General features: G+C 43.0%; 1 protein-coding gene across 1 annotated transcript in view; it reads right to left on the reverse strand.

The window, feature by feature from the left end:
• The window catches only part of PBLD (phenazine biosynthesis like protein domain containing), a 21654-nt gene continuing 1308 nt past the window's right edge, over nucleotides 1-20346 (reverse strand). Inside the window, exons 2-10 of the mRNA XM_023754643.1 lie at nucleotides 19467-19595; nucleotides 9298-9397; nucleotides 8670-8768; nucleotides 6777-6886; nucleotides 6667-6696; nucleotides 4480-4568; nucleotides 4016-4194; nucleotides 2067-2129; nucleotides 1-967 (exon numbers count right to left, since the gene is read on the reverse strand). Of these exons, the coding sequence (XP_023610411.1) occupies nucleotides 855-967; nucleotides 2067-2129; nucleotides 4016-4194; nucleotides 4480-4568; nucleotides 6667-6696; nucleotides 6777-6886; nucleotides 8670-8768; nucleotides 9298-9397; nucleotides 19467-19550 (867 nt within the window). The 5' untranslated portion in view covers nucleotides 19551-19595 and the 3' untranslated portion in view covers nucleotides 1-854. The remainder of the gene's footprint in view (nucleotides 968-2066; nucleotides 2130-4015; nucleotides 4195-4479; nucleotides 4569-6666; nucleotides 6697-6776; nucleotides 6887-8669; nucleotides 8769-9297; nucleotides 9398-19466; nucleotides 19596-20346) is intronic.

A 20346-nucleotide genomic window follows, 5' to 3' on the forward strand; every position in this document is an offset into this window, starting at 1 on the left:
GTTTTTGAGACGGCCGAGAACGGCCATCAGTGAGATCATCTTAAAGGAACACTCTTAATGACTTGAAAAAGTCCCCATCCCAAAGTCAGTTATAGGCACTCAGTATTACAGATTTACCTGAATTTAAAGTTACGTTAAAAAACCATTTTGTTAAGGTAAGAGAAGAATCCATTTTAAGTTATCACTCTAAAGCTGTAAGATAAAGATATTACATTACTTTTAGTGTTTAATTTTACTACCACACTAATACATATACATTTTTTAAATTTCTGGGGTTTCTAGTTATTTGCTTTTATGTTCTTATTTTGGGTTATTGAACATGTGTGTTCCAATGAAGGAAATGCTTTTTTATTACACACATTAAAACTATTCCCAATCTTATTCCCCACAGATGAACTGTTTTCACTATCTTCATGACTCATCCTGCCCACATAGATTCATATTCACATTTTATAATCTGTAATTTTCTTTCTTAGTATTATATCATGGAATATTTTTCTGTATTTCCACATAGTTATTGGATCTTTTTAATGGCTGCAAAATATTCTATCACAGTCACCTACATTTAAATGGTTTGATTTTAACCATTTGTTCCTCATTCTGTGATCAGTAGTCACAATCAAAGGTGACAACATTATTCTTCATTATGAGTTACTTATATTTCAGATACACTCACAGGTGGAGCCAAAACGCCATAGTTAATTGGTACACGTTAACTCTCCATTAATATGTCTTCATTTTTCTATTTCTAACATGTGGATTAAGTAGACTACCATGCAGGTTTGCTAAAGGCAGCCCCTATGTTTTTCTTCATGGAAACAGTCATGGGGGAGAGCAGCATCGGCACAGCGCCTCTAGGCTGTCAGCGTGCCCTCTACAACCACCGCAGCACCTCCCCTAATGTCAACCCGGCCATCCGGACGCAGGGATATCTCCAGTTCTCCTCCTCGGCAGGAACACTGAAAGGCTGGACAAAACAAAACAAATCACAAATTAAGATAATTGCCACCCTTTTTAATGAACAGCATATAGTGAGACACCTCTTATTACAAGTTCTAGAATCCTCCTAGGTCAGCTTAAAGATAAATGCTTTAAAGATAAAATTCTTTAAAGATAAAATCTGGCCATGGTACTGCCCAGCCCAACCGGTTCTCCTAAGGAGTGAGGGGCCAAAATGCACTTTCATCCATAAAACACACAGCTCCAGGTCTCCCCTTCCTGAGCTACTTCCTCTATCACCTCCTGTAATGCCCAGACTCACCCCACCCACAGCCTCCTCCCTGGCTCTGTCTAGGAGTAAGCAAGGACATGTGAAAAGATAGATGCAGGAACTAGATGTCTAGGAAGATAAAGAGGGGTGTTCTTGGCCCTCCTGAGAAGGCCCCGTCTTTCCAGGCCTGAATAAGACAAAGGGAGCTCATTCATTCATTGTAGTTACCAAGCAACCACACTGTCAGGCAGACAAGAGGCACGTCTCAGTCTTCCTGGAGCTCAGTGCTTAGGGGAGTAACTAGTCTCACCTAAGAGGAGCCACCTGCTCTCCCCAAATCAGGCTCACAGAGGCCTAACCCTCCCACTAAGCAAGACCTCTAGGGTTGGACTCCTAATTTGATTATGAGGGCTACGTAGCCTCCATTGTCCGAGGTCTATGTTCTCTGCCCCTGAGAAAATATATATTAATCACCAGGGGACTTGGTTCAAAAACAATTTGTATGAGTCAATCCTGTGGCTAGTAATAGCAGTAAGGAGCCTTACTGATTATCCAATCTCCACCTTTCACATCATAGATAACTTCTCTGGGCCAAAGTTACACAGCTAGTTAATTTTCTTCAACAAACATTTATTGGGCACTCACTGCTAGAAGTGTGTCTGTGTTGGGAGAGACGGGTGGGAGATGTTTGGGGTAGAGGATATTTAGAGTAGAGGGGTCAGGGTGAAGGAATTTAAAAACCTTTCATTTTCACGTGGGTGACACAAAACATATCTTCACGTGCATAGTACGTTTGAGAAGGAATCCTAGTTTAAGATCAGGCTTTCTTTTTTTAATTGAAAAAGAGCTGTCTTACCACGCATATCTTTCTTCCCCAGTTCTTGGGACCAGTAGCTGCTGAGAACAGTATGTGCAGACCCTTAAAAGAAATGAGAAGTTATGATACCGCACAAGGGAAACAGGGGCGACTTTGTGGTAAATGTATAAGCAATTGCAATCAACTAGTTAGTCGTTGTGTCGGCGTGGCCACAGCAGAGTGTGGGATTACGAATGGAGATAGAAAGGAAGGCACAGAATGTGTGGATAAGCGCCTCCAAATGATGCATTCGCAGTGCTGCACACTTTCTGAAGGCTGAATTAAACTGCGGGTTTTCATTCTTGTCCTGTCCACACGTTACTGTCAGCCCGTGGTAGGAAAATCAAGTCCTTCACTTAAATCTACATCCTTCAAGAGAGACCATCTGCTTGCTCCCAGGATGCACAGGCAAGGAAAGGTGGGAACTCTGACAAAATGCAAAATTTCCATCAAGCACACATTCCCGGATTTTGGTGGCAAAAGAACTGTCTTTCGGTGAGGTGTTTTTTTTTAGATGATTGTGCCCAAGGTTTAGATCAGAGAATGGGTAGTAAAATGAAGGAACAACTGTCAGAAAAGTCTGTGGGGCAGAAAAGGCTGGGGTGGGAAGGCCCCTCCTTCAGGAAAACTTACTAAATGTTATGGGAGGTCCACATGGTGTGACCAACCATCCCAGTTTGCCTGAGACCATCCTGGTTTTAGCACCGAAGGCCCTGTATGCTGAAAAATCTCTCAGTTTTAAGCAAACTGAGATGGTTGGTCATCACTGTCCAAAGACCTTTCCACTGTAGAAAAGCATTGTTTTAGGGGAAAAACTTGCCCTCTGTGCCAATTAAAATCTTTGTAAAGCAGCTGTGCATGTGTAAATCCACTCAGAACTTCTATTCCATGGGGAAAGGCTTGAGTTGGACTGTTTGGATGTCATTTGGGCATTTTCCTGACATCCAAAAAGTGCTTGCTTACTGAGCTTTGAATTTCACTTGTTTTGTTCCTCAGAGAGTAACTCAGTCATCCCAGCGCCTGCCATCTGACCAAAACAGTCTGCCCAGCCTCCTTCTGCCCTGGCCACCATCCCATGTGCCAGCCTCCTCATGGCCCCCTTTTGCTGCTCAGCCCACTCTTCGCACTGTGCTAAGTACTTAACTGGCCTTGGATTTGCATAACTCTATGGGATATTATCTGTATTTTATAGAGGAGGGAATGGAAACGTTTAAAAGTGAAGCCCTGGCAGGTGTGGCTCGGTTGGTTGGGCATCGTCTCAAATAGTGCACCTATGGATGAGGACAGTGGGTGGGGAGTGAGGGTGGAGGGTGGGGCGGGAACTGGGAGGAGGGGAGTTATGGGGGGAGCTGATCAATGTTTCACTGTCACATTGATGTTTCTCTCTCTCTCTTTCCCTCTCCCTTCCACCCTCTCTAAAAGTCAATCAAAAATCTTTTTGAAAAAATAAGTTAAGCCATTTGCCCAAGGTCAACAGCTAGAAAGCTAGGATGCAAACCAAGGCTGTCTGACACTAAGGTTTAACCCTGCTATACTACTTCTTTTTTTTTGGGGGGGGGGGGGGTAAGGATATTTTTCCCATTGATTTTTAGAGAGTGGAAAAGAGGGAGGGGGAGGGGGGAACATCAATATGAGAGAGACACATCAATTGGTTGCCTCCTGCACCTTCCCCAACCACAGCCAGGGATCAAACCTGCAACCCAGGCATGTGCCCTTGACTGGGAATGAAACCCGAGACCGTTAGGTGCGCAGGCTGACACTCTAACCATTGAGCACACTGGCCAGGGCTGTACTGCTTCCTTAATTCTGTGTTTTTACGTGAAGGGATGGGGGAAGGGAGATAGGAAAACAAAGGCAGCTCAAAACGCAAACAATCTGAAAGGTCACATAAAGGACGCTTAAACAGCTATTTCTTATCCACCCCCTCCATTGTTTAACCCCCCCAGTACCTGTTACCGGGTCTTCTGCGATGCCAACCCAGGGTGCGAAATATCTGGAGTAAAAGTCGAATGCGTGGGTCTGCCCACCGGGCTTTCCTTTAAGAGTGAGAATGAGTCCTCTCACCTTCCCTGTGTTCTCTACTTGCAGCAGATCCTGTGTGTTCACTTTCAGGTTCTCCAGAAATGACCTTGTTCATAAATGGGATGGATTAGGACAAACCCCATTCCACAGACACCCCACCACCACCACCACTACATGGACTCCATAAAGCAGGCCAGGGTGTGGCTGACCCACACGCATCAGCAGGGGCAGGAGGAGGAGCAAGTGGAATACCTTCCTATCTGAGAACAAAGCTCTCTGGCTGCAGAAATCATGGTTTGACTGGACAGAGCACAGCCAGACCCAGCCAGGGCTATAAATGGGGGTGCTTGGCTCTCTCCAAAGTGCTGACGAAGCCAAAAATCTCGTTCACCTGTCGTAAGTGTCACTGAGCCGGACAAGGAGCTTCCGGGTGTCTGGGGAGTAGCGGATGTCCTGGACCAGTGTGTCACCTATGGCAGTCTGTGAAGACAGACCAAAGACTTCTCAGGCATGTGCCCTGGGTCCAGTCCTTGATCCCGTGTGGGAAACGACCTTTCCTGAACATCTGCAGAGTGCCAGGCACACCCCTGGTCTCCAGTCCCCAAGTTTTAGGTAGGTTTCTGGGCTGAAGGTGTTGCCCAAGGAAAAGGTCAGTTTCCTGGTGATTAAAGAGGCCTTTAAAGGAATTGAGCTTATCTTTTTTGAGCCAAAGATAGACATTATTCACAAGTGTTAATATGTGCCTGAACACACAACTCCTTCAAATGGGTATTTTCCCCACAGATCAGAAGACTTAGAGAGGCCCAGGGTCACACACACATACTCTTGTTCATTTCCAACTAGAGGCCCAATGCATGAAATTCATGCAAGAGTAGGCCTTCCTTCCCCTGGCTGCTGGCACTGGCTTCCCTCTAGCACCCAGCACCCCGGCTTCCCTCGAAGCCTGGCTTTCGTCCAGAAGGTCGTCCAGAAGGACGTTTGATCTAATTAGCATATTATACTTTTAATATATATATATATATATATATATATATATATATATATATATCCCTAAAATGCAAATAGACAGAATGGTGGAACAACAGAACAATCGGTCACTATGACGTGCACTGACCACCAGGGGGTGCGTGTGGAACATGGCAGGCATCGACTGCAGTGAGATGGTGGAGCAGGTGAGTGGGGGCACCAGACCAAGGCTGGGTGCCGGTCGCTGTCATCGGAGTGAGCCTCTGGAGGTTACTGAAAATTCTTTGCTCCTGTGCACTGCAGCCCCACCGGGCGTTCGCACCTGCTGCCAGCGCCGGGCCTGCTCACATCCGCTGCCAGCACTGGAGCCACTGCTTGCACCTGCCACCAGCGCCCAGCGTCAGCCCCAATCACTCGGCGCCATCAGCGGGTGCAAGTAGCGGCTGGCAGCCCCGATCACCCCTGAGGGCTTCTCCATCTCCCCCTGCTCCTGAGGGGCGATTGAGGCAGCAGCCGCTGCTCACACCCACTGACAGTGCCGCCCCGCTCGCACCCGCTGCTGGCGCTGGCCCCAGTCACTCCGTGCAGTCAGCGGATGTGATTGGGGCTGGCGCCATCAGCGCGTGGGAGTGGCTGCAGCGGGAGTGGAGCTGCTGGCAGACAGGGGACTGGGGGCTACGGCGGGAGGGGCCGAGACCCACCCCTGTGCCCACCGCAGCCATGTGGCCCACAATTCCTTTCAAGGTGCATGAATTCGTGCACTGGGCCCCTAGTTACAGATAACATTGTTTTGCTTGTTTGTTGGCTTGGGGTGCTGAGGGAATAGATGAGGGGACAAAAGCCCCTTTAAGCACTACCAGTGGCTGTGGGCAGAGTAGGTGACAATGGCGATGACAGAGTAGTTGTCTGGCAGTCATTCGGTGGCTTCAGGTTTTCTAACTCTCTTTAGGGACTGAGCTGCTCCAGGTCCCAAGGCCAAGCCTCTCTCCTCCTGGAGTGATGCCTGGGATGTCTGCCTCTGTGACCACAGCTAACCAATGTCCCTCTCTCTAGAAACAAATCCCAGCAGCCAAATCCCACCTGCTCTCCGGGACCTTCCAGTCTCTCTGAAGGGTCACCCAGCCCTTCTCTGCATGGGTTCTATGTGATCTGAAAGTTTAATTCTCAGCTGGGAATCTTATTGCCAGTTTCTAGGAACACAAAAGGACAACCCGTGATAAGATGAATAACCCTTTGTCATTCCCATTTTTCAAACGCTGACCCTGAGGCTTAGAGAGGTCAGGTTAAGTTCTTTCTACCATGAACAAGGTAGAAAGAACTCTGAATATTTCCCATTTTCCTGCCCTGGTGCTTTAAGTAGCTCTCCCCACCCTACCATGGAGGCTAATGCTGACAATGAAGAGTCAGGGGAAACTGGTCCATCTTCTCACCAAATAGATTCAGTATTACAGTTCAGACCTCAAACGCACTGTTCTGTTCATCCAAGCTTAGATCGGAACGCTGTTACCAGTAGCAGGCCTGTCTTTGGGGATCAAATGGTACCGAATGTTTGTGTTCAAATACTAACAAGTGTTCAAATAACATGAGCTCAGGCTTGATTCTTGTCACTAACCTTTATCAAGTCCTTTACTTCATGGAGGTCCTAGATGGGGAAAAGACAAAACCGTTATAAAACAGGCACTCTGCCAGTTGTACACAGTTTATCAATTAGAAAGAGCTGACCTGGGGGTGGGCTGGGTACAGAGGCAGGTCCAGGATGATACCATCCTCCGCTTTTCTGGCCTTTAGTTCCCCACTCAGCGTGACAAAGGTTAGAGTGCTATTCACATTTTCTGGCAAAAAAAAAAAGAGTCTTATTTTGTCGATCATAAAACTGTTAGAAAAGGAATCATGAAATGGGAAAATAAACTTTGTTATATGCTTATAAGTCTGTTTCAGACACCGTTGTGTTGTCTCAGGTTCTCTAGCAGTGCTGCCCGCGTTTGGTTTGCTGGGGTCCACAGTGGGGTCCCTCACTGGATTCTAATTTGAGAACCAGGAACATGATTGATTAGACTTGGCATCAGGCTGCAAGGCTTCAAATCCCAGCTCCTTACTGCTTCCTAGCTATACCCTTGAGCAAATTATTTAACCTGCTTAAACCTCAATTTCCACATCAACAAAGTGAGGTAATAATTCAATCTATATCAATTTTATTTTACCAATAAAATAGGGCAATAATTAAGCCTGCCTCATAGAAATGTTATGTTTTCTATTAACCTACAATTAGCATGGAATTATAAGCTCTACTAGTCAGTTTATAGATGACAAATAGAACATACAAGTTACGAACAACAATCTGATATGAACAAATTAAGTTTATTTTAAATAAACAAAGCTAGACATAAAATTTTGATTTAAAGATTAGACTATAAATGCTGATATGATAGCCCTCCCTCTGTGTTTCTGATACAACTTGAGCCACTTATCTGACTTCAATGTGTATAACATTTTTGGTGAAAACAGAGATTTGGGACATAATTGTTTTTCACGCCCTAATATTTCTGTAAAACCATTTTGCAGTCCAACTTCTCCCTCTATTTAATCCTTTCTTTACTCCCCTGTCAATATTGACCCCAAGAATATTGCCTGCAGTTCCTCCGGCATGCAAACGTGTCCCCAAATCTGCACTGCACCCTGGTGGAACCTGCCCTGCAACCCCTTCCCTTACTATCCCCATCTACAGCAGTTCTCCAAAGAACCTCCTTTTCTAACTCCCCACTTCCTACAGTTACCCTGTCATATCATCCTGTTTACTTCTGTGTGTTGTCTAAACGCGTTCATAGCTGCCTCCTGCTGCGATTTAAGGCATCTCCAAGCATCTCTCTTCTGCCCCGTTCCCACAAAGCCCTCATCTTTACCTGCTGTATATGCAGCTTAGATGGAAAGTGGTAGGATGAAGGACTAGGTGCTGTACCCTATCCTCACAAGTGGTAGTTGTAGTGTAAGTAGTTGGGCGCATAACTCTTTAAAATTCAGAGTAGCCCTAGCCAGATTGGCTCAGTGGATAGAGTGTTGGCCTGTGGACTGAGGAGTCACTAGTTCAATTCCAGTCTAGGGCACATGCCCAGGTTGTAGGCTCGATTCCCAGAAGGGGGTGTGCAGGAAGCAGCCAATCAATGATTCTCTCTCATCATTGATGTTTCTATCTCTCTCCTCTCCCTTCCTCTCTGAAATCAATAAAAATATTTTATAAATTAATTAATTTAATTAAAATTCAGAGTAAAGAAGCTCTTGTTTCAGTGTGGGGGGCACATATCGAGGGCAAAGTGTGCCTTTTGGGTCCCCAATATCATGTGTGTCACCTGTTCTTCCTGTAAACTCCCCTCCACAGACACCGAAGACTCCAGATTTACAATAAATGGCATTCCAGGGAACAACGCTGTGGCTTTCCAATATGCCTGGCACATACTCAGGCCAAGGTTATTGAAGGTTGATGTTTTTTATTCTGGATAATGTTTTACATGAAATAAACTCTGCAATGTCCCATTCCAGTGTTCATCGCCAAGAGCATGAGAATTTTTTTTTAAATTGCTATTTGCTAAGTGATAGGTTCATTTTTTAAAATCACATTACTTATTTTGTGAAACAGCACGGCTGCAGAAGCCAGGGTAGCGTGACCACAGAGAGGAACCTCACTCGCCGGTGTGAACCACCTTAGTCCAAAGCAGGAACCTTCAGGGGAGATAAGCCAAAGAGAGACGAGATCATTCCCGTGCAAGTGAGTCGCAGACTTTTTGTTTTCTCATTCTTTTCTGAATTTTTCACCAGCGTGATTTAATTGCTGAAACATGTTGTGAAAGGAGTGAACTCTAAGCATACATCCTAGGGTTCCTTGGTGCTAGGTCCGGGGCTAAAACATTCAAATCAACCAACCCCACAACCCCAGATTAACTGAGAACCAAATCAGAATCTCACTCTCCTATCTGCATGCAAATAGCAAATGGGCGTTTCCCTTAAATATCACCCTCCCACTGGAAAAGCAGCTTCTCCTAAAAACCATAAAGAATGGTTTTTTAGAATGCTTATTTAAGGCGACAGGAGAAGATTTGACTTTGGGTGGTGGGCACATGGTGCAATATACAGATCTGTAACATAGAAACCCACACCTCAAGCCTATATGTTCATGTTCACCAATGTCACCCCAATCAAATTAATAAATAAATATTTAAGAAAATAAAGAAAAGCCAGAAAGCGTACTTACTTTGTGAGAAGCTGTCACTTGGGTTCAGTTTTCGGATAAAGGCGGTTTCTGAGAGGTTCATTTCCCTTGCAATTTTTTGATGCATGTCTTCATCCAATTTCTAAATTAGAAACAAAAGGTTATTGAGACTCTAGAAACACAAATCAGACTTCCTTGGACAGCGACTGCCATTCGTTGATAACACAGTTTATTAATGTGAAAACTCACATGCTTAACAGGAAATAATTGCCAAGGAAGCCAGGCACTTTGATAAAAATTGGCACCTTATGAAGAAGGGCTGTAGGTGTGTGCGAAGCTGGAACAGACTCTGAAAAACCTACGGGCCTGGCCTATCCTTTGTGAGATTATGACAGTCTATCTGAGAGCGTGTGCTCTCTTCTAACAACACTCTCCACAGATGGGGACTTCGCAGTCTCCCTTTCTTGTTGGATAAAGATGTTTGGCGCACACATTAGACAGGCGGGCCCCCCTGCCCCCGTTTATGCACGGTTCACTCCCTCTCGTGGGCCAGGCTTCAGGCCGAGGTCACTTCCTGCAGGAAGCCTTCCAGACTGCTCTGTCCAAAAGCACGGTCTCCTCCCAGTGCTTGGCCACCTGAAACTCCCTCGTGTGTCCTTTACTGTCGGTCCCCCCACCTCTGACTCGGAGCTCTGAGAGGGCACGGACGGGATGGTGCTAGTTTGCTTAGTCCTGGCTTAGAACCGTGCTTTGTATTCATCCCAGGATGGGAGGGGCTCAATAAACATTTGCTGAAAGGATAATTACATTATTCACTTAATCTTCATTTTTAAAACCCTCAATATAGATATCTTACCCACTTACGGATTAAGAAATTAAACACAGGGGTTGTATAATATCCTAAGATCATGATATGCCTAATAAATGGTAGAATGATTAAGAATGTGGGCTGCCAAAACCGGTTTGGCTCAGTGGATGGAGCGTCGGCCTGTGGACTGAAGGGTCCCGGGTTCGGTTCCGGTCAAGGGCATGTACCTGGGTTGCGGGCACATCCCCAGTAGGAGATGTGCAGGAGGCAGCTGATCGATGTTTCTCTCTCATCGATGTTTCTGACTCTCTATCTCTCTCCCTTCCTCTCTCTGTAAAAAATCAATAAAATATATTTTTAAAAAAAAAGAATGTGGGCTTTGCAAATGGTAACAACCAGTGAATCTAGAGGAAAGGTATTATATGATTGTTCATTGTACCATTCTTGAAACTTTTTTGTAGGTTTTTAATTTTTCAAAATAAAATGTTAAAAAAAAAATTGCCCTAGCCAGTTCGGCTCAGTGGATAGAGCGTTGGCCTGTGGACTGAAGGGTCCTGGGTTCAGTTCCGGTCAATGGCATGTGCCTCATTTGCTGACTCCTCCCCAGGTCAGGGCATGTGCAGGAGGCAACCAATTGATGTGTTTCTCTCACATCAACATTTCTCTGTCTTTTCCTCTCTCTTTCCCTCTCTCTAAAAAGCAATGGAAAAATATCCCTGGGTGAAGATTAAAAGAATAAATAAAATAAAATAATATATAAATAATGTGGGCTTTGGAAACAGACAGAATTGGATTTATATCTGGATCAGCCTCATAGAAGTGCAAAAGTGAGCAAGTCATTTGCTCTCATGGGGCCTCAGTTTTCTCACCTTTAAAATGGGAGTAATAGTACTTTAATGAAGACACATGCATACACATATGTATTTGCAAACACACACATTCCTCTTAAGAAAAAATGGGTCAGAAGTATGAGTTTTCCTTTTGAGAATAAAAATAAATTTTTAATCAACATAATGCTTACTAGCTATAGTTTGTATTCCAAAGACAAATGAATTTTTGCTTTGACCAAACCCAGAAATAAGAATTATTACTTTATACTAATAAGTTCATAATTCATTTATCTGAGTTATGCAAGTTAAGCACACTTTGTTTTTTAGTTATTTCAAATTCTTTTGAAACACTTTCCATACACTTGTATAAGGCATAAAACAGTAGTTATTGTGAAAAATCAGAAATGGTTTTTAAACTATCAGCTGATATAAAAATCCTAGCAAGAGGTTTACTTAAAGGAGCACTATATTCAAAAATCTATAGAAGCTCTGTAGTCCTATAGAAAGAAACAGACAGAATTTGACTTAAGAAATTGATAACTGCCCTAGCTGGTTTGGCTCAGTGGATAGAGCATCGACCTGTGGACTAAAGAGTCCCAGGTTCAATTCCGGTCAAGGGCACATGCCCAGGTTGCGGGCTCGATCCCCAGTGTGGGGTATGCAGGAGGCAGCCAATCAATGATTCTCTCTCATCATTGATGCTTCTATCTCTCTCTCTCCTCTCCCTTCCTCTCTGAAATCAATTTTAAAAAATTGATAACTTATTTTTTGAAAACCCAAACATAATAAATTGATTTTATTTTTACTTAACTTTTTTTTCCAAAAGATTAAATCCAGTAATGCATATAAAGTGCTCATCACAGTGCTCAACACGTAGTAAGTACTTGATAAATGCTGGCTTTTTACTTTGAGTGGCTCAAAGCCCGAGCTTTAACCTGCCACACTACACTGCCTCCCCATAACAAAGACACATTATTATTACCCTTTACCACATTGCAGACAGGAAAACCAAGGTCTACCAGATCAAATGGACTCCTGCAACGTTTCTGAGGGACAGTAGCAATCAATTGCTGAGTATTGTGCTGGGCCAGCAGCAGCAGCACCACTACCGAGGGAAGGTGTTAGAAATGCCGTCTCAGACCCCATCACAGGCCTTCTGAGTCACAATCTCCATTTTAACCAGATCCCCACATGATCTGTGTGCACATTAAAATTTGAGAAGTCCTGGTGTATAAGATATGGCCTTGTGTTCATTTTTTTCAATATATTTTTATTGATTTCAGAGAGGGAGAGAGAGACAGAAACATCAATGATGAGAGAGAATCATTGATTCGCTGTCTCCTGCATGCCCACACTGGGGATCAAGCCCACAACCTGGGCATGTGCCCTGAATGGAAATTCAACCATGACCTCCTGGTTCATAGGTTGACACTCAACCACCTGAGCCACACCGGCCGGGCTGGCCCTGTGTTCTTGTAGGGACTCTAGGCAGATACAGAAAGCAACAGTGAGCAACACCAGAGAGTACATATGTATTTGAGATACATAGAGTATGCACAGTGTGTAATTGAGATACATAGATTTTGACAATAAACATGCTAGGCCTTTAAAGATGAGGCCTTCAAGTGGATTCAGAAAAGGGGCACTTTTTGGTGAGTTGGGCAGGAAAATGTGGGCAAAGAGCTTTGTATTGGGGATGCTTCTTGGGCAAGTTACTTGATCTTATGTCTGTTCTCTTGTTAAATCTTTGACACGCTAGGATTCCGTGAGCTGGGGTGAAGGGAATTAGGATGTCACACCTGTGGGCCTGGGGAGTGAGAAGTCCCACCTGAGTAGAAGAAGCAGGGTGGTTGTTGGGGCATCCCAGCCAACAAGGCAATACTGCTAAGAACTGAACTCAGGTGTGCTCTCCCTCAGGAGCACACCCGCACCTTCCCTTCCCCCGCTTCTTCCCCCAAGCGCTTTACCTTTCCTTTCTCTCTCCTGAGCTCTAAGGGCCCTTCTTTTGCTTCTGTCACTTTTCCCTGAGCCTATGCAGCTGAGCTGGCTAACTTCTACTAGCTCTGTAATTTTCTAAATAAACTTTCTCTTATAATTTGGGGGGAAAAAAGAATTGAATCAAGCACTTGCCATGGCTTATAGAATGTTGTCTGCGGAAACTGGCTAACATGCCTGTGCATACAACACCTGAGAGAAACTGGAAGCCATTTAATTCCCTAGTGCAGAACCTGCAATCACAGGGCTCAACAGTGAATGACAGGGTGACAGAGGAAAGCCGGTGCTGGTCTTCCTGTGGTGCCTGCCAGTCCTTCCTCTCTCTGATCTGGTCAAACTCTCCCTATCCTTATCCTTCCTTTCTTTATCTATTGCTTCCCTCGACAAGACCCTCTGAGAGCATTAAAGCATCCCACATTGTAGCCAAGCTCACCATCGTTTGGCAATAAATTTCCTTGCAAATGGGCTGTTTTGCACATCAGCTAGAACACAGGCTTTACTTTAACCCTCTCTACCATATGACACCAAATGCAATTTGAACTTCTGTCACTAATTTCTGTGCCAGGACTCCTGTTATTTGCCTGAGGGACAGAAATAATGTAGAAAATTTGGTAATAGCAGCCCTCAATATGCACCATATGCAGCTGAATTTCTACAGTGGAACCAAAGGTCAAGATGATGGTGCATCATGAGAAGGCTCATATTGGTTCAACTTTGAGAACTTTAGAAATAAAAGAAAGAGGCTACACACTCATTTAAAATGCTGAGTTTTTGTTCAAATAATTTTTCCATTTTACACTACAAGCTTATTTTCAAATGCAGCACATAATAATTACAAACCAACAACTTTTAATTCTCTTGCTTTAATATCCATTTCCCTTTGGTAATGTCACATGAGACAAATTTCCAACAGCAAAACAACCATGATTTTTTTATTTTATTTATTTTTTGAGTTCCAGTGTACTGCACTGGGACACTGAGGTTCCATCACCATTAGGCCCCCCAAAAAATTAATAATCAGAAAATGAGTAAAGTTTTAAAATACCCCCATCTTGTGGCAGTTCAGAAATATGACAGCCTACATATAACTTCTCTCAGTCTTTGTCCCTCTGCTGCAGATGGATTCCAGCAAAGGAAAAACAGCTGGATGTCGAAAGTTCTAAATCACCCAGGAAGAAATGGGAGATTCTTTCTGAGGCACTGGGACTTCTTATTGTGAAGTTATGTCCACACAAGGCAGTACTCAAGCTGTAGGCCATCTTAGTGGTTCCACAGATGCCTCGTCTCTCCAGCTCCAAATTGAGCCCAAAGTTCATTCTCACTTCCCATACCCCCTATCCTGCCCCACCAAGGAGAACATAAGACCAATGATGGTTGGTTAACCAGAACTCTTCAGAGATTTTGCCATAATTTAATTGATCATATTTTTACTTTCACTCAACAGAGTGCCTCCCGTGTGCTAGGCCGGGTGTGCTGAAACAAGTCAGAATGGATCTAAGATCGTATAGAAGGTGCAATCTGATGAGGAAGACAGGTACTGAGTGAATGACAAGAGTGATGGTAGCCGGAACCGGTTTGGCTCAGTGTATAGTGTCGGCCTGCGGACTGAAAGGTCCCAGGTTCGATTCCGGTCAAGGGCATGTACCTTGGTTGCGGGCACATCCCCAGTAGGAGGTGTGCAGGAGGCAGCTGATCGATGTTTCTCTCTCATCGATGTTTCTAACTCTCTATCTCTCTCCCTTCCTCTCTGTGAAAAATCAATAAAATATTTTTTTTTAAAAAAGAGTGATGGTAGTGAGCACAGTGGTTAAGAGCACAGGCCCCGCAGCCAGGCAGTCAGCCACTGAGGAGTGTGTGACCTCTGACAAAGTACTTCCCCTTCCTCTGCCTCTGGGTCCGCATCTGTAAAATGGGGGTGATAATAATAAGACCTACTCATAGAGTGGTTGTGAGGATGAAATGAGATAACATGTGAAAAGCAATTAGCACAGTATTGGGCTGAATGTGTCTGAAGTCACTGTTCCCAAAGCTGAGGGTTATGTTCTGGAAGCCAATGAGGATACTTGGGAAGCAGAAATTCTACATTAACATCTCCTACTTTGCATTGCTCTCCCCTCCATCACTGGGCAAAGGAAAACCCTTCAGTGCCCTAGAAGAATCTTCTCTGCACTCCTCAATCTCTTTTCTGGGCATAAAAATAGATATGAGGTTGAAACTCCCTAGCAACCCCAGGAGCCTCTGACGGGTGTGGTCACACCCCGTGAGCCTCTCTCTAAGGAAGGGCACAGAGTTGGGAAACGGGCAGTGATAAGCCTCCTGACATGAGTTAGAGCCTGAGTTTTGCTGTACACCTGTTTTTTTTCCTTAAATGCATAACTCACTAAGCTGTAAAGGGGTTTTGGGTGTTCTCTAAATTTAATAAGGAAAACTGGAACAACAAATAGTTCAGGAACTAAAACTAAGCATTCCTCTAAGCCAGCCCAGCGGGTGTGGCTCAGTGGTTGAGTGTTGACCCATGAACCAGTTCACAGTTCAATTCCTGGTCAGGGCACATGCCCAGGTTTCGGACTCAATCCCAGTGAGGGGCATGCAGGAAGCAGCTGATCAATGATTCTCTCTCATCATTGATGTTTCTATATCTCTCTCCCTTTCCCTTCCTCTCTGAAATCAATTTTAAAACCAGCTTTTTTTTAAAGTGTGAAACCCATCCTCCTTGCTGTCACTGGCAATGATTACTGGTGATGAAAAGAATAATAACTAAACAACCAGTAAATGCCAGTTAAATTGGAATAAACGTATATATTGGGCACACAACAAAGGTTTTCTATGAATAATTTTAACAGAAAAACTCATATAAACTTCTTTTTAAAAAGGTAGCCTCAAAGCAATGGATCTCAACCTCAGGGCCATTTTTTTTCTTTTTTATTTATTTTTATTTTTTTAGAGAAAGAGATAAACATCGATCAGTCACCTCCCAAATATGCTCTGACTGGGAATCAAATCTGAAACCTGGGCTTGTAGCCTGACCAGAAATTAAACCCACCACCTTTTGGTGCAGGGGAGAACACTCCAACCAACTGAACCACACCAGCCAGGGTTTTCGGGGGTGTTTTTTTTTTTTAAGAAAAGAATGGAGAGAAACAGACGGGGGGGGGGGAGGAACAGCTGGGGGCAATTTTTGATTGCCATGACTGAGAGAAAAGGGGGGACTACTGTTATCTAGTGGGTAGAGGACAGGATATTAGTAAACATTTTATGATGTACATGACAGTCTCATACAACAAAGAACTACCCAGTCCAAAATGTCAGTAGCGCTGCAGTTAAGAAACCTTGTGCTACACACACACACACACACACACACAATATATATATATATGGCTTTGTTAGAATATGAAGAAGAATAAATATGGGATACCTTACCCTGTTGATCTGTTATTCTCACTAACTATGAAGGCTGGTTTACCGGAAAATAAACAAAATATCACCCCTGAGCACTATCACAGTCCTCTGACCTATCCAGTAGTTGGTCATGAGTTTTGTAGTTTTTTACTCAGCTGACACCATAATGTATCTATTTCATTTTTAAAATATTGTTTTGATACATTTTCCATGTGTCTATATGGTCTTTATTGCCAAACTGATTATCACACAGTTTTTTAAGATTTTAAATATTTTACTCAAATATGTTCCATTTATCCCTTAATTTGGTTTTTTTCCCCCACCTAATGTACAGTGTTATAAGTTCCTCATGTGAGAACATTAAAAATGGACTTGTCCTGCCGAAACCGGTTTGGCTCAGTGGATAGAGCGTCGGGCCTGCGGACTGAAAGGTCCCAGGTTCGATTCCGGTCAAGGGCATGTACCTGGGTTGCGGGCACATCCCCAGTAGGGGGTGTGCAGGAGGTAGCTGGTCAATGTTTCTCTCTCATCGATGTTTCTGACTCTCTATCTCTCTCCCTTCCTCTCTGTAAAAAATCAATAAAATATATTTTTTTAAAAATGGACTTGTCCTTAAAGGAAAACAAAACAAAACTTTAGAAAATTATAAAAGCTCTTGGGACTACATTTTCTTCCAGCAGTCTGTTATCAAGTATTCAAAAAGCAATTACCTGGTCTTTAGACTGTCCACCAAGTTTCTCTACAGTTAGTCTCATCTTGGTCAAATTTTAAATAATTTTAAACAAAACAAAAAAGAATATCTGCACTTAAATCTGAAGTATGTCCTCCTCCATAAAATCCAACGTTGTTCTCTGAGTTCCCTTTGCACCTGGCACCTTCGGGTCCCTTAGCCTCTGAATAATGATGAGGCTTACATTAGACTTTGAGCACCTCAAGGGCAGACAAATTGACTAATCTTTGTACCTCCCAGCCCTAGCCCAGAGCCTGGCTCCTGGCAGGTGTTGATAAATATTTGTAGAATATGTCGATGATAGGCTAAACACCGGAATTGCGGTCAGCATTATAAGGTTTAGCCCTGTTTGTCGCTGATATTTTCCTGAGTTCACTTGTGTTTCAAGTGATCTCTGTCTCCAGCCATGGGTAAGGAATCCAAGGGCAGAAAACATAGTTGACACTTTCTTTATAATTTGTATTGATTATGAATTGGGGAAAGTGTTAAATTAGCATCCAGGAGAACAGGACTCTCATGTCCACAGAATAGAAAAGCTAGCAAACTAGTCTTCAGATATCTATTCAGTTGTCTCTGACAGGCCATCAAGTTAGCCTAGTCTCACAGGTCCAAGGCCCAGAAGTGAATTGGGAGACAAGCGAGTGTCCCCGAGCCATGGACTTCCTCATCTTTTTCTTTCTTTCATTTGAACTGAAGCATTTTGCTTTATGTTAAGTTCTTTGTTAAAATTTTATTGCCTAGTTTTTCCAAATACATAAATAACGTGTAAAATATATTTTAATGGGGAAGTAGATAGAGAGATAGAGTTAGGTAGGTAGGTAGAGAGAGATAGAGATCCTTGAGCCTGTTGCTTAATGAGTACACGAGATAAAAGAATGAGGAATAATGCTGATCCTTGTCATCTAGTATATAAATCACTTAAAACTATTTTCAAAACTCTTCAAGGATGTTACGTATGGAAACATGGGCAAATATACTGAGATTCTAGACAAGCAGCTTTAGTCAATTTCACAATTCCTCAAGGTGGAGTTGTATTTAAAGATTGTTTCTTTTTTTAAAAAAAATATATTTTTGTTGATTTCAGAGAGGAAGGGAGAGGGAGAGAGAGATAGAAACATCAATGATGAGAATCATCAATCGGCTACCTCCTGCATGCCCCCCATTGGGGAGTGAGCCTGCAGCAGAGGCATGTGCCCTCACTGGGAATCAAACCACGGCCTCCTGGTTCATAGGTCAATGCTCAACCACTGAGCCACACCAGCTGGGCTGCCAGATTATTTCTAAAGAAAGTTCATGACTTAGAATCTGGTTGTTAATTACTCTCTTGCTAATCCTCGCAAACTATTGTGTTACTCGATAAAGCCTGTTAACTTTATTACTTTCTTTCAGCAGTGTGTGGTTGGCTAGTGCCAACTGCAAGGTTGCATAATGAATGCATTGTTAAAGTGAGCGGAGGACTCTTGAACTCCTGATCACCATTTTGCTGCTCCCCTTGAGAAAGAAAATAAGTGCATCAAGGACTCAATTTACAGTATTCACCTATCTCAGGAAAACCTGGGCCTCTCTCCGCCGTGACTGCACCCTGGAATCACACACGGAGACGGACCAACAGGGCAGCCTGGGTCGCACCCCAGAGACTCTGCTGTCACTGGCTTGGTCTGCGGCCTGAGCACAGAAATGTTAAAGCTCCTCTGTGATTCTGGTGTGCAGGCCAGGTTGGGATTCACTGCACACGAATGCCCCAGCACGCACTTTGCCCAACTTAGTAACTTACTTAACATCATGAATTGCTTGCTGTGTTTCTGAAAATTCTCACGTATACATACTCTGGCACTAACTGCTCTGAGTGGAAGGGTATTTTGGCTTGCTTCCTAATAATACCCAGGGACCAACACAAAGCACTTAAGGTCAGGGAATATTTAATTAACCTGTTAATAACTTAACCTAATCAAAAAGCCATTTTTAAAATGAGACTTTCAGTAAACTAAGTTCTCCCTATATTAGAGCTTAATTCCTTCTATCTTTCTACTTTATTCCTTACAAAACATCTCATTTCTTCATCCTGAAAAAAAATCTCTAATTACATGGACTATAGGTAAGATTAGAAATATGCAGTTTGGATCTTTCATGCTAAATGTAATATCAGCCATGTCTAGTCACATAAAACTCATCTAATTTTATTCTCCTCCACATTTGGTGCTAACTAAGTGAAAACCTGAGGGCTAAAGGGAGCTCTAGTCCCTCCCTACGTGAATCTTCATTTCTCTAGAATTAAACTTGTAGGTGTAAGCTTTCTCGCCTAAATCAATTTGCAGACATGAACGTTGCTAGTATCATTTGACAAAAAAACACAAAGAGGTAAACAGCTGGTCTGATTTTTTTTTAAAGACCTATTTAGTTCTCAGGGAATCTAGAATTCTAAGCACTGCATTTCCAAACTAATACTCACATTGTCTAGGAGACAAACAGCAGCAGGATTTCCACGAAATGCTTTTGCTGTGAATGCATCTGCTATGAAAATAGGGAGCTTCATTTTCCTTGCAGGCTGTCTCTGCAGGCTCTCACAAACACTGGTAATCTTGTTGTTGCAAAAAAAAAAAAAAAAATCAGAAAGTTAATGTTTTACTTGGTGTACAGAAGCAACTCACAGCTCCCAGATACAAAGTCAAGCAATTATTCTAACACACCTACATTTAAAGATATGTGCTCCCTAATTTTTTAAGCCTCTAAAATGAATAGAACATTTTCTTTTCACATTTTGTATTAACGTTTCATACTGTCCATATACTTAACAACATCATCATATTCTTTCTTAAAGCAGCCAAAACTAGCTTAGGCTATGTTTTTGATGAAGTGAATGAAACATCCAAGGGGCACATGTGTGTTTATAGTCACCCAATAAATGTTACTACCCTTTTAAAAGAATGTATTTTTTCTAATTATAAAAAATATGCTCATTATAAAAAAAACTTAGCAAATTAAAGTGACCCATAACCATGTAACAACATTTCTTTTTATTTTTGGATTTAGTATAATCAAAGAAGCCTAGTGCTTTAATTAATTTTGTGTTATTTTATTAAATCTGTAGATTGGAGACTTTTGTGAGCTCATGATACAGATTAGTTAAAGCTTTTCATTAAAAGAATAATACTTTCTTTTTACTACAAATCTATCAAATACAGAAAAACGGGGGAGGGGGGGGTCAGGGAAAGAATATCCTGTACTTCCACTGCCTAGAGATGAACTCTATTAATATTCTGGGTGTTTCCTTTGCTTTACTAGAAACATGGGCTTTGTCATAGTAATGGAGGAATTCCTCCCTCCCAAAG

This window comes from Myotis lucifugus, unplaced genomic scaffold (assembly GCF_000147115.1).
Source record: "Myotis lucifugus unplaced genomic scaffold, Myoluc2.0 scaffold_62, whole genome shotgun sequence".
In the NCBI taxonomy this organism is placed as follows: domain Eukaryota; kingdom Metazoa; phylum Chordata; class Mammalia; order Chiroptera; family Vespertilionidae; genus Myotis; species Myotis lucifugus.